The sequence below is a fragment of the Echiichthys vipera genome (assembly GCF_963691815.1).
Source record: "Echiichthys vipera genome assembly, chromosome: 8".
In the NCBI taxonomy this organism is placed as follows: domain Eukaryota; kingdom Metazoa; phylum Chordata; class Actinopteri; order Perciformes; family Trachinidae; genus Echiichthys; species Echiichthys vipera.
In genome coordinates, this window is record NC_139833.1 from 2,460,655 (window position 1) to 2,474,155 (window position 13,501).

The 13,501-nt window shown below is 46.0% G+C and overlaps 1 protein-coding gene across 1 annotated transcript; it reads left to right on the forward strand.

Moving 5' to 3' along the window:
- Positions 1-415: 415 nt before the first annotated feature.
- Positions 416-13,122, forward strand: rab25b (RAB25, member RAS oncogene family b). The gene is made up of 5 exons (XM_083919014.1): positions 416-658; positions 8,209-8,404; positions 11,046-11,239; positions 11,510-11,590; positions 12,549-13,122. The coding sequence occupies exons 1-5, from the start codon at positions 622-624 to the stop codon at positions 12,665-12,667; spliced, it is 627 nt and encodes a 208-aa protein (XP_083775140.1). The 5' UTR covers positions 416-621; the 3' UTR covers positions 12,668-13,122.
- The last annotated feature ends 379 nt before the right edge of the window (positions 13,123-13,501 follow it).

The following is a 13,501-nucleotide window of genomic DNA, read 5'->3' on the forward strand; positions in this document are numbered from 1 at the left end:
CTTTAAAGAATATCTAAAACCAATAAGAAGCAAATTAGGACGTGTAGGAACAACAGATCTGTTCATCTTAACATTAAAAATCACAAATCGAACCTTTGCCGTGGAGTTATTTTACAGAAACACCGTGTGAACTCTGTTTCAGGGTGGTTTTCCCTTGTAATGAAGCAATAACACTTGCTTCCTGCTTCCTGCTTCCTGCATGCAGCGACGTGATCGGCCCAGCAGAAGGCGCCTGGCAGTCCCTCTCTGCTGTACCTGCCAGTCGCCCCACCTGTCCAACCTGCCCCCGCACTGACTCCACCTCTGCAGCTGCACCACCACTCCCTGACACAAGCCCCGCCTGCTGCAGAGGCAGACCAACCTGGATACAGCATGTTTTGTTCAAACAAGCCAGCTTACTATTAACTCAGATAGGGAAGGGTAGCGAAGGGCAGGAAGCTGGTGACTGGCATACATGTCAGAAACGCTGTGCAGCCATTTTCTTTCCTGAAGCCTGGAGGGATCTGAGGGGCAGGCTGGGTTTGTGGTGTGAGTCAGCGTCGTCTTACATCCTGCAGCCAGTCTGTGAGTGCTGGAGACACGGCAGTGAAGTGAGGGGCGGCAACACTGGATGGACAGAATATGGGGTCAGATGAGGCCTACAACTATGTCTTTAAGGGTGAGTGCGTGCTCTCCTGCCTACTTTATGTACAGATGCATCCCCACAGTCTTTGAAGGGGGTTTATTCTCACTGATGTGACATTAAAGCTACTTCCTTGTTTGTTATTAACGTGGCTTTTCCTACAGGGATACATAAAAACAGAGTGCAGTGTATTAGTAAATACATGGTAATACACAGCTCTGACGACTGATACCCTGAAGTTACATGTCTGTGCAGCCCTGTCAGCTATGTTTCTGTAGTATTTTGCTCGCTTTAGGTGAGTTTCATACAAAGTTAAGTGATACTACATTCACATTGTCAGTTGAGTAAGCATGCATAGTACAGATTAATGTTGAAACCAGGATGTGTACGTTAATTCCTGCTTATCTGCAGCCTTCTATGCAGAACAAGGTGCTATAAAGTATCTGGTTTAAAGCTCTGTACAAAGTGCGTGACTCCTCAGACAGTGGTTTTCCCACATACAACACATCCAGTGTGTGTTCTTCTCTGTCCTCCGCGCTCGCTCCGTCCGTTCTGCACTTAACCTACATGACAAAGTAAACATGTATGTGATGCAGCTGCGTGAAAGCACCAGGTGGCTCTTAACAGATGCAGAGGGAAGTGGGAGTCATTCAGAGAGGTGATCTGGTTCAGGTACAGTGATTTGACATTTGGGTGCAAAGTGTCATGTTGATAAAAAGGCTCTGCGGGTGAATGGTAAATCCAGAGTTACTGTGTCCAAAACATCCGATGGCAGCACCGAGTGGATTAACGAGCTCCTCTGCGAAGTGAGATGTAGATAGACAAGTGGGTTTTACTCTTATAGCACAGACTCACACACACACACACACACACACACACACACACACACGTCCTGTCTATCTCTACGCTGTCAACGATCAGAATCAGAACATTTTTAATTGAGCTAGTTTTGTCACGTGTCGACCAGGCACACAGCCATCTTGGAAATGTTGTCATGGAAACACAAATTCACAAGCTACCACATGACAAGATGTTCCGTCAGCGTCACGTCGGGACTTCATGGGTTAAAATAAGGAGGATAACGAGCTGAATGAGGAACTTTGGGGAGCATTTAAAGGGCGTGTGGCGCCCGTGTCACCGGGTTCTGACTCTCACTAAAGGCTGGAGTTTAAAAATGACAGGAACACCATTTCAACAAATGTCACAACGGCAAAGACAGACTTTTATAGTTCACTCAACAGACCGTTAGAGAGACACTTCTTGGATCTGTAAATGTGTTGCCTTGATACATCCGGCTTTGAATGAAGAAATAGATTTATGAGCTTATTTGTAAAGGGGTGTTAGGGCGCACTCACACTGTCCCTCCGTACTGTACCCAAACAGGTTTTACGGGTAAAGTCTGGTTCCTTTGACCAGTGTGAGTGCAACCGTACCGCGCCTAGGAGCGGCACGCTTGCCGTCCACGGCCCGTTTGGGAGAGATGGGCTTTTGTAAAGCACGTTTGCACGTGTACGAGCACGAGGCCTACGGCGGTTCTGAGGTCATTTCCTGTGCGCCTGTTGGGACATAGAAAAAAGAAGCAGGGACCATGCGCAGACATTTAAAACAATGGCGGCGAAAGGTTCACGTTGGTGTGATGTCTTCCCAGAGGCCTCCTCCCAGCTGGACGTGCCTGGAACACCTCCCTAGGGAGGCGCCCAGGGTTCATCCTTACCAGATGATCCTGAACCACCTCAACTGGCTCCTTTCAACACAAAGGAGCAGCGGCTCTACTCCGAGTTCCTCACGGATGCTGAACTTCTCCCCCTCTCTCTAAGGGAGACTCCAGACCCCCTCCTGAGGAAACACATTTCAGACGCTTGGACCTGGACCTGGTTCTTTGGGTCCTGACCCAGCTTTCATGACCACAGGTGAGGGTAGGAACCAGGACTGAGCGGTAGATCCAGAGCTTTGTCTTCCTCAGCTCTCTTTTCATCACAACGGTGCCGTAGAGCGACTGCAGCACCGCCCCCGCTGCTCCGATTCTCCGGCCAAACTCACGCTCGTTCTTTGGGTCATGATTTAGCATCATCACCCCGCCAATTAACTAATTTCAGAATTTAAACCCTTCAGCCTGATAACATTTGGAAAGTGTAGAAAAGGTGCAAGATCATTTAATCCCATTTCAATTCAGCGGTTGTGCTAAACTGCTAGCTCTATGGCAGGGGTGGGCAATTCTGGTCCTTTATTATTATTTCTCCACACTGGCCTGGGAACGCCTCAGGATCCCCCAGTTAGAGCTGGTCAATGTGCTCTAACTGGGAAAGGGAAGTTTGGGGTCCCCTGCTAAAGCTGCTGCCCCCGAGACCCGACCCCAGATAAGAGGCTGAAGATGAGATGAGAAGTCAAACTTTGTTGGGGTTCATGCGCCACTGAACAACGCGGCCCCACCTCCGATGCTGTATCCAGTTCTTTTTATACATCCGTGGTTTCCCTCTGTTTCCAGTCTTTACACTACCCTGACTTCAGGCTCTAGCTTCATATCTACTGCACAGATATGAGACTGATCTTTAACTCTCGACTCTGAACAAGTGCGTTCCCCAAAGTATTAGAACTGTTCCTTCATTCAGTGGAGGGAGGCTGGGGGCCCTCAGGAACAGATCGCTATCGCTGAATAAACTCACTCACTGCCGCAGTGTGTGTGTGTGTGATATGGTATCTTGATGGTATGAGCGGGTTTTCATTCCACCTGAGCTCCGTTCAGTCAAACAGAGACACTTATCAGTAACATCAGAGTCTATAGCCGTTGCCTGGAATGTAAGCCTGCGCGCTCTCGACCCTCTGCGTACTGTACGCGCGCACAATGTGGAAGCGGTCATTGGCAAAGAACGTCTTAGATCTCAGGTGCCCGACAACAAGGCTGCATATATATATATATACTTTAATACATAACATAGTGCGGAAGTTATAATACAGGGATAAAATATAGAAAAAGTAAATAGTTTATAACAGTAGTAGACTTTAATTGCAAATTGATGTTAGTAGGGATGTAACAAATGCATAATCAGACATAAATTCATTCATTCATCTTCAGCCTCTTGTCCCTGTTGGGGTCGCGGGGGGGCTGGAGCCGATCCCAGCTGACATCGGGCGTGAGGCGGGGTCCACCCTGGACAGGACGCCAGTCTATCACAGGACACATAGAGACGAACAGAGACAGACAACCATTCACACCTACGGGTGATTTAGAGTCATCAATGAACCGAACACCTGCACGTCTTTGGACTGTGGGAGGAAACCGGAGAACCCGGAGAAAACCCACGCAGACACGGGGACAACATGCAAACTCCACACAGAAGGGCCCCAGCAGGGATTCAAACCAGGAACCCTCTCACTGTGAGGCGGATATATATAGATAAGATATAAATATATATATATATATATATAGATAGATATAAACGTGTAAAACAGGTAAAGTGATAGTTTCAGCAGTGAGTTTTCTATGCAAATTATTTCTTTCCTTTGTACTATTGTATGAAACTAAGTAACCTGGTATTGAACGTTAACTGACAGACGTGAGTTTTTCCTCTGGATCAACAAACCTGGCTTGAAGGCCTCTTGTCGTGTATCGCCATAGAAACAAGGGGTTGGTATTGTTTGCATAAGAAGTTACTGAGTAGTGGAGGAGAAGTAGCAGAGGGAGAGAAGTGGCGTTCGCACCTCACCCACTGAAAGAAAAAGTGACTGGGTTGCAGAGTGAACAATTACCTAGAACTAGAAGAAAGTAGATCAGCTTGTAAAAACACTCTTCGTAGTGGCCTCAGTCTTCAGGTTCAACATGATGTAAGAAGTGCTGTCAGACTGCGCCTTCATGGGAGTCGGCAGGAACGCCAACTGAACCTCATTCGCTCCTTTGATACCTGTGTAAGAGTGGATCGTCCTCCATTCGAGAGATTGGTGGTTTGATCCCCACCTCCCCCGGTCCACATGTTGAAGTGTCCTTGGGCAAGACACTGAACCCTGAATTGCTCCCCGTGCTGCGCATGGGTGTGTCAATGTGGTGTGAATGGTTAGATTAGATGGTCTGTAGATGTCCACTGCCATCAGTGTGAATGTCTGTGTGAACGGGTGAATGTGACAAACACTGTGAAAGCGCCTTGAGTAGTCAGAAGACTAGAAAGGTGCTATATAAGTACATTGGCGCTGTATAAAGTCCATTTACCATTTTGAAGGTCTATTTCGTAGCTGTTCCGTTGCTTTTAATGTTCTTCATCAGCTGATGGAGTTTGTCCAGTTAAGAAAAGTCACCATACATTGATGTGGACGGATGAAGCCCTCACCACAGCGACTTCCTGGTTGATCCAATCAGGAAGTGCCAAAAACTGCAGTTCTCTGAGTGTCCACTAGGGGCAGGTTTCATAACAGAGCAGTTTCTCATTGAGCCCCATGTTAAACAGGCCGTTTACACAGCATCATTAAACCTGTTTAAGGACAAAAGAACATTCTAGTCTGTGTGTTTAGCTCAGATCTCCATGACAACACTGAGGGGGAGGGGCTAGTTTTTATTTTATTGGAGGTTAAAGTTTATGAATAATTAGGGGCGTGGCCTCTTGAGTGACAGCTAGCCCCTGGCCCTCACTTCTCCTCGGAGGTAAACGTCAGCCAGATGGTCGTATGCCCCTCCCCCCAGCGTCACATACATGCCCTTTTTTGGTCAGAGGAAATGAGGCGGAGTCAAAGTCTGACAAGATGGCGACTCCCGTGGGCAAGGATGACTGGATCAAGTTGAGAGAACGGACCCCGGCCGGTATGCTACGTCCATTGTCCAAAGAACTGAAAATAATCCTGTATCATGATGAAACTTGGGATTTGCGCCTACTCACCACAGGCCTCAGTCATTTGTTTGGTACCAGACGAAACAGCGACGGGTCCGACTGGTTAAATAAAAGTTCCACCTCGCTAATTAACAGTTTTCTCTCGTTTGTTTAATCCATATAAAATAAACTTTTGTGGTTTTAGGATAGCAGAAAGTCCGGGAACAGCTAGCTTGTTTTAAGAAACACCTACCTGCGCCTCAAGCTTGACACACAACCCGCAATTTATGTTTTTACATTTCAGTTTTCTACAGATTTAACAAACAATATCATGTGTTTTTTGACCACTTTGGTTGATAAGTGGATTTTTCTGTCACCTTTGGACGGACAGGCTAATAGGCGAGCTAATGCCAAGCTATCCTTTCCCTTCCCATCACACCCTAACTCCATATTTAGTGGCTGTGAAGGTGTCACAAGGACGTGGATCATTATCTTACTGTTCACAAGCGCACACACCTCAGCAGTAAGCTGTGACTGTGTCCTGTTCAGTTGTGCAGAGAGTGTGTTTTCACGGTGCGGCCGCATTTTCCTATCTGTGCCAATGAAGCCCAGCCTTCTTTCTCTCTGAGTCAGCCGCCAACGACTGAAACCCAAACATTAGTCACTGAAACGTACAGAGGGGGTGTCTGTGTTCCTTCTCGTCCTGTTTACCCAGTAGGTAGGTTCTCGGGACCAAGATAAAAAGGCAGTTGCAGCGTAACTTGTTCCACCTGATTTGGAATCAGTTTACAACCTTCGAGCCTCCTTTTATTTCCCTGAAACAAAGCTTCACTTGTGAGACGTTTTGTACCTTGTAGGTTCTTCTAGAGGGGGAAGTGCGTCCTCTCCGTCAAGCAAGAATGTGGAGGAAAACAGAAAAGACAGTAGATTCGTCCTTCTGCTTTGCTAAAATAGGTTTCTATACATCGACAGCTCACACCACGAGCGAGGCATGACTGATGCACAGCTTCAGTGATGAATGAAAACCATAATCCAAGCCTATTTTGGGACGATTACGGACAAACGTATGAAAGAAAAGGATTGTAAGTGATTGTAAAGTCCTCTACTTCTTCTGCAAACCATATTTCTGCACCAACTGGTTTCAATCCTGCCTGAGCTTCGCTTCCTTTACTTGCCAACTTCACTCCTGGCTGTCTAAATAAATAAATAAATAAAAAACTATCAGCGTATTTTGGAATTGGCATCTCACCAGTGCGTGCTGGGGTAGCCTACAGCACAACAAGGAACTGAGTTGTGATTGGTTATCTCCTAACCGATCAATAATCCGGTGTATTCTGTTACAGGCCAACAGCCCACATCGTTCCCCAGTGTTTTACTCAACATTTGCTCTATCTGCATTGTTCGCTGTGCATGTTTGGGTTAAAACAATTAAGTCATTTACCACGGAGGTGTGGTGCTGTCTTTAAAAACTGTCAGGCCCAGGCAGGCATGAGGACTCAGACGCGGAGGTTCACGGATCATAACTGAATTTATTCTTTGACGACGAGAACAGAGACTGGCACAGAGCAAAAAGGCCAAATCACTCTGCACAGGAGGAACAAACACAAGGACAAAGTTGACAAATTAATCTCTAAACTATGACGCTCAATACAGGAAGTGAACAAAATAAGTGATTAAACAAGGAACACAAACACCTGAACGTGGAAACAATGAACCCAGTGACATGAACAAGACTGTGGAAAAACGCTGGATACATTCGACACAAGGTGCGAAATAATCTGGCAACGGGACAAGAGGGAAGACACGGACTATATACACATGAAGGGAGGGGAAGACACAGTCTATATACACATGAAGGGAGGGGAAGACACGGACTATATACACATGAAGGGAGGGGAAGACACGGACTATATACACATGAAGGGAGGGGAAGACACGGACTATATACACATGAAGGGAGGGGAAGACACGGACTATATACACATGAAGGGAGGGGAAGACACGGACTATATACACATGAAGGGAGGGGAAGACACGGACTATATACACATGAGGGGAGGGGGCACAGGTGGAAACAATCAAGGATCAGGGGAGGACGTCAGACCGGTGACACAAGAGGAAGGGCAAGTGATCTGAAACGAGAGGAGAGTTACTTTTCAAAATAAAACAGGAAACTCACAAGACAAAAACCCAAAGACATGATAGTCTCACCGCGGCGTGACAGAAACAGACATCACCAAAGTGTGTAATTATCCCCGGTCTTAGACGGCTAAGAACGAGGATTTAAGGTAAAACCAAGAACGACACACCTAGACTCAAGACGCCGTTAAGAAGCACTGGAAAGGATGAAGTGGACGCACAGGACTGGCTCATATTAAGCTTTGTGAATACGAATCTTCATTCATTCATTCATCTTCAGCCTCTTGTCCCTGTCGGGGTCGCGGGGGGCTGGAGCCGATCCCAGCTGACATCGGGCGTGAGGCGGGGTCCACCCTGGACAGGACGCCAGTCTATCACAGGACACATAGAGACGAACAGAGACAGACAACCATTCACACCTACGGGTGATTTAGAGTCATCAATGAACCGAACACCTGCACGTCTTTGGACTGTGGGAGGAAAGACACGCAGACTCCACACAGTTTGAACCAGGGACCTTCTTGCTGTGAGGAGACAGTGCTACCCACTACACCACTGTGTAGCCCTGAATATGAATCTTGTCTCATTTATCCAATAAATACTGGGTTTAGTTTAGCAACAACCAAATAAACATGTGTTTTATGTCCTCTGCAGTGGTTCTTATTGGAGAATCCGGCGTAGGCAAGAGCAATCTGTTGTCCCGCTTCACCAAAAACGAGTTCAACCATGACAGTCGAACAACCATCGGGGTGGAGTTCAGCACACGGACCGTGCAGCTCAGCGGCTTCACCATCAAGGCCCAGATCTGGGACACGGCCGGGCTGGAGCGGTACCGGGCCATCACCTCTGCGTGAGTGCCAAGACCCATCACAGGTTTAATAGAGCCGTCAGTAAACGTGTGTACGAATACTCACACAGACACAAACACACTAAGGCTGCATCTGAATGTCACTGTATAAATTGCCACGGTTTAAGATATACCACAAGTAATTATTAGAGCCTGAGCACCAACGATGTCGAGGCCCTGTTGGATTTGCTCCATTTCTTATTATTCTTATGTCAAATGAATTCCCATTTTTGTGGCTTTATCATATTTAAAAACTCAGCAGACTTCACAAATAATTCAGGAGTGATTCAAATTTATGTATTTCATTGGTTTAAGAAATGGGCACGGCAAACTGGCTCGCTAGCGCCCCCTAGAATACAGCCCCTCCTCCAAGATTGATGTTAATTTATGAAAACCGATAAGCATATACACATAACTCTTCCATACGTACAAAAAAGCCTCTTGGAGCGGTATCCTACATTCGACAGGAAGTCGGCCATATTTAATTTTATGACCATTTTACAGCATTTTCTTGTGTCGTGCTTTAACGTACTCCTCGCACAGATGTAACATTTACGGATAAATGCTCATCCCTTTTCCTGTTAGAGGGTTAGATGAGAAAATCAACGACATTCTCTGGGCTGCACGCAAAATATGAAGCTATAGCCAGTTAGCTTAGCCCAGGGGAAGGTAGATCTCAGTATGCAACTGCTAAACCGCCACACAGTCTCAGTTAGTGAAGATTATGGTGGTTCACATTGAAACTAATAAAAGTGTTTGTGCATAAAGAACCTGCCTAATGGAGCTGTCAGTAAACTAGCTGTGTGCACTGTGCACACTTTTTAAGCAGGAACGCGTTTTTGTAAATCAACTTTTCATGCTTGCTTTCTTGCTCTGTAGTTTTTGAGTAAGCCGTGTGTTGGCATCTTAAGGTGGTGCTGTAATCAGCCAAAACACCAGAACACACGCACGGACAGGTACCGGTCCTCAGTTTCCTCCCACGCTACCTGAAACACAAGCAGCCCATTCTCGCCCCCTGTCAGTTCCCAACCGGCACACTTGAGTCCCACAATTCAACTGGTTAGAGCAGAGACCTCTGTTTGAGCCCTCAGCTGGTCTCCGCTCTATCTGAGGGCGCTCCTGATTCCTTCTTTCTTTTAATTAAAGTAGCAGGATTAGCCGTGCGGAAACCCCTTTTAAAACAATAGAACCGTGTCAAACTTATTTTGAAGACACGGAAGAATCGGAGGATACGCTGCACGCTGGATTAGCTCCTTTCTGACGGCCCAGCTTTCTGAATAATTACTTGCCGACTTATTCCAGTACGCAAATTCTCCCTCCCATGGAAACCCCCCATTTGTGCTCTAACAAGCAGCTAAAACCAATTAAAGCAGAATGAATCATATTGCCAGTGGAAGGGAGCAGAGATGTAATTGTAAAGGAAGTATTGATTGGTTCACAGCTTCAGAGCAGACAGGAAAAACTGCAGTGCCCCTCAGCTCAGCAGAGCTTTACGGTGTCCTTCGACATGTTGTTTTATTGTTTTGGTTCACTGTCACTGCTCTCATAGCGTCTTTTTCAGCTGCAGCAGCTTTAAACCTACTGCCAAGCCCCAAACGGCAGCGTCTGGTGAACTTAGTGCAGCACTTCTCAGCTAAAGAGCCAGATTTTTCCCTCAGCAGGTGGTGGAGACCCAAACAGAGCCACACAGACACTGAATATTGGACTTAAAATCATCAATTGGCCAAAAACGAGACAAGAAATAAATGATAATAGTCCTCCGCAACTTCTATATGTGAACAAGTTTGCCCTCAACTTAAACGATAGTATGTAAATGTTGCGTTCACGCCCCAAAAATGTTTTTATTATAGACTTTATTGTGAGTGTTGGTAAAATGTTGTGCTCCATTAAATGTTTAAATGTTTTAATGTTTAACTTCATTAAAGTATTTTTCCATTATTATATCACCTTCATTTAACTCTGCAGGCACCAAGAGTGCCTTAAAGTTGCATTATGGAAACAGAAAAAGACCTAAATGTCATTTAAGGAGTAAGGGCGCCCTCCCACTGTGCCTCCGTCCCGTGCCCCGTGCTTTAGGGTCCTTGTCCCCCCCTCCAGGCCCGTTTGTACTCACACTACCTGGGCCTCGGAGAATGCTTCTTGCTGCCTATACGTCATCAATGCGCGTGACGTATAACGGCGTCATGGCGATGCGTGGCTTTGTTTCCAGATCTTTCCGTAGACCTCTGAGTTTTTGTGCGTCTTGTCGACTGTTTTTGAATCTTTTCATCGACCAAATCTGCAGTAAACACTCCACCTCCGCATCACACCAACGTGAACCTTTCACCGCCATTGTTTGAAATGTCCGCGCATGGTCCCTCCTTCTTTTTTCTACGTCCCAACAGGCGCACAGGAAATGACCTCAGAGCTGCCGTAGGCCTCGTGCTCGTACACGTGCGCACGCTCGTGCTCGTACACGTGCAAACGTGCTTTACAAAAGCCCACCTCTCCCAAACGGGCCGTGGGCGGCAACCGTACCGCGTCTAGGAGCGGTACGGTTGCACTCACACTGCTCAAATGAACTAGACTTTAGCCGTGAAACGTGCTCGGGTACGGATGGACAGTGTGAGTGCGCCCTAACTGTAAACCACTCTCCTCTGAACAGGTACTACAGAGGTGCTGTTGGAGCCCTGCTGGTCTATGACATCACCAAACACCTCACCTACGAGAGCGTGGCGCGCTGGCTGAAGGAGCTGTACGACCACGCTGACCCTCACATTGTAGTCATGCTGGTGGGCAACAAAACTGACCTGGAGTCAGAGAGATCCGTGCCCACCGAGGAGGCTAAAGCTTACGCAGGTACAAAATCAAAGGTGCTGCTTTTAGTCTGCTCACCAAACTGTGCGACCTTGGGGATGTGTCTGGAGTCCGTTTTGATCCTTTATAGTGAAAGAAATGTCATTAAATTCCTATTTGTTGTTACGTGATGTTGTTAAAGGGCCCGTATGAGGCCTATAGGAGACGATCCACAGTGAAACTCTGTGATTTGGGGAATGCAGTGAAACGTGAAGTTAATAAACGACATGTACAAAATATCTAACATAGCTTATTTGTGTGTGTGTGATCTAGAAAAGAATGGTCTTTTGTTTCTGGAGACGTCGGCGTTGGAGTCAACGAACGTCGAGGCGGCATTCAGCAATGTCCTAGCAGGTAATTCAAGTTCCTGTTCCAGTTCTGTTATAGGTTAACACAGGGTCGACAGTACAATTAAATAAGAACGGGTCAAATATGACAAATATAATATAAGATAAAATGACGCTGGTATGGTAAAACGACAATAAGAAGATAAGCAATACAACAATATCACATTATTATCTTATTATTGTGAGGATATTAATAATGTATGGGTGCAGGTCGACAGCAGCCAAGCAGAAAAAGACAAAATAAATACAATAAAACAACAATAAGGTACAAAAATAAGCAGAAGTAAAGATGATTGTATGACAGAAAGTTCACTTAAAGACACGTGGAACCTGCTGAGAAGTAAAATTAGTACCGTATTTTTCGGATTAAAAGTCTCACCGGCTGAAAATGCAGAATAAAGAAGTAAAAAACAGATATAAGTGGCACTAGAGTAAAAGTCTAACACCAGGAAACGACATCTCATCTTGAAAGGCAATTTAAACTTAAACTAGAACAGAGAACAACAGGCTGAGTAAGTGTTTACGTTATATGACGCATGAACAACGAGCTGAGAACGTGCCGGGTGTGATAACGTAACATGTTACGGAGTGCTATTCTTCTTCTTCCATTCTTACCTTTCAAAATAAAAGCCCTAGACACGTTTTTGGTGTCGTGTATCCGTCACGCCCCCGGGTTGTAAAGGCCTTTAACGAGACCTACGTGGCAAACAAAACACCTGAGTGACGCCGTCCTCAACTCAAGTCTTTGGTCCTGGAGTTTTTCGGGCCTTTGGTCGAGTTCCTACCCTGGAAAGGCACGAGGAGCTTGTGTGTGAGCTTCCTCCTGCTTCTTTTCAGACCCACAAAGGGTTTTAACGACTCGTGCTTCAAGTGTAATATAGTTTTCACATGTTTGAAATAGAGCATTCATTCATTCATTCATACCAGCATGATGTAAATGTACATTTCTACATTTTGTGCCACAGAGATTCACAGGAAGGTGAGCAGTAAGGAGGTGGTCCGGGGCTCTATCAGCGCCGTGTCCCTGAATAGCCCCAGCACAGAAAACACAGAGGAGGGGAGGCCCTGCTGCAGGAACATCTGACCCCCGGGTCCTCCAGGGGAGCCCAGGAGGCCTCAGGGTGGATGAGGGGCGACCTTCACCCACGATCACGCGCTGGAGCTTATCGAGACGCGACGACCGTGGGTGCAAACACACGTGGTCCTGGCTTAAGTGACACCATTTTGTAAAAACGACTGATTTACAGGTTGTACAAAGCTGCACGATGGCACGATGTTTTCAAAGGGTGATTATGTGAATGAACGTAGCCGGACACCAACAGAGTCCCTGCTGACTATTGAACATAGGTCAAAAAGTAAAACACTTAACCGTCTTACCCATGAGATGGTATATTTATAATCCGTGCACAGAGTCGGAGCACCGTAGACGCACCAACATGTCGTTTGGTGCGCCGTGAGTGTCGCTGTCACAGCCGTGCGTGTGCTTCTGCTGATGATTCAGGATCAGACTGATTACACTTCTGCTGAGAAATAAATGATTTACGCAGACAGCTGGCCCGATGTGTGTTATTTGTGTTTTATAGGGACACAGTTTGAAAAGCAAAGGTATAAATAATAAAATTATGAAAATGAATGATGGCTGTATTGCATTTAGCTTCAGCTTTAAGGGTCCTGGTGCTGAGCATGTTGGCTCACTGTCACACCGTCATGAGTTACTGGTAAAATAAATAATTATATATATATATATATATAATTATTTATATATATATATATATATATATGCACTAAATATAATAATGTACATGACGAGAAATAAAGCACAGAATCTATTTGTGTTACCTTCCAAGAAAAAGCACGATAGCCAAAATAACACAAGATGCACAAAGTAGTACACACACACACAGACACACACACACAC

Excerpts from the sequence above, each read along its gene's own strand:
- rab25b (XM_083919014.1), top strand. The coding sequence starts at position 622 with ATGGGGTCAGATGAGGCCTACAACTATGTCTTTAAGG. Across the intron at positions 659-8,208 it reads CTACAACTATGTCTTTAAGG|TGGTTCTTATTGGAGAATCC; the intron begins GTGAGTGCGTGC and ends TGTCCTCTGCAG. Across the intron at positions 8,405-11,045 it reads TACCGGGCCATCACCTCTGC|GTACTACAGAGGTGCTGTTG; the intron begins GTGAGTGCCAAG and ends TCCTCTGAACAG.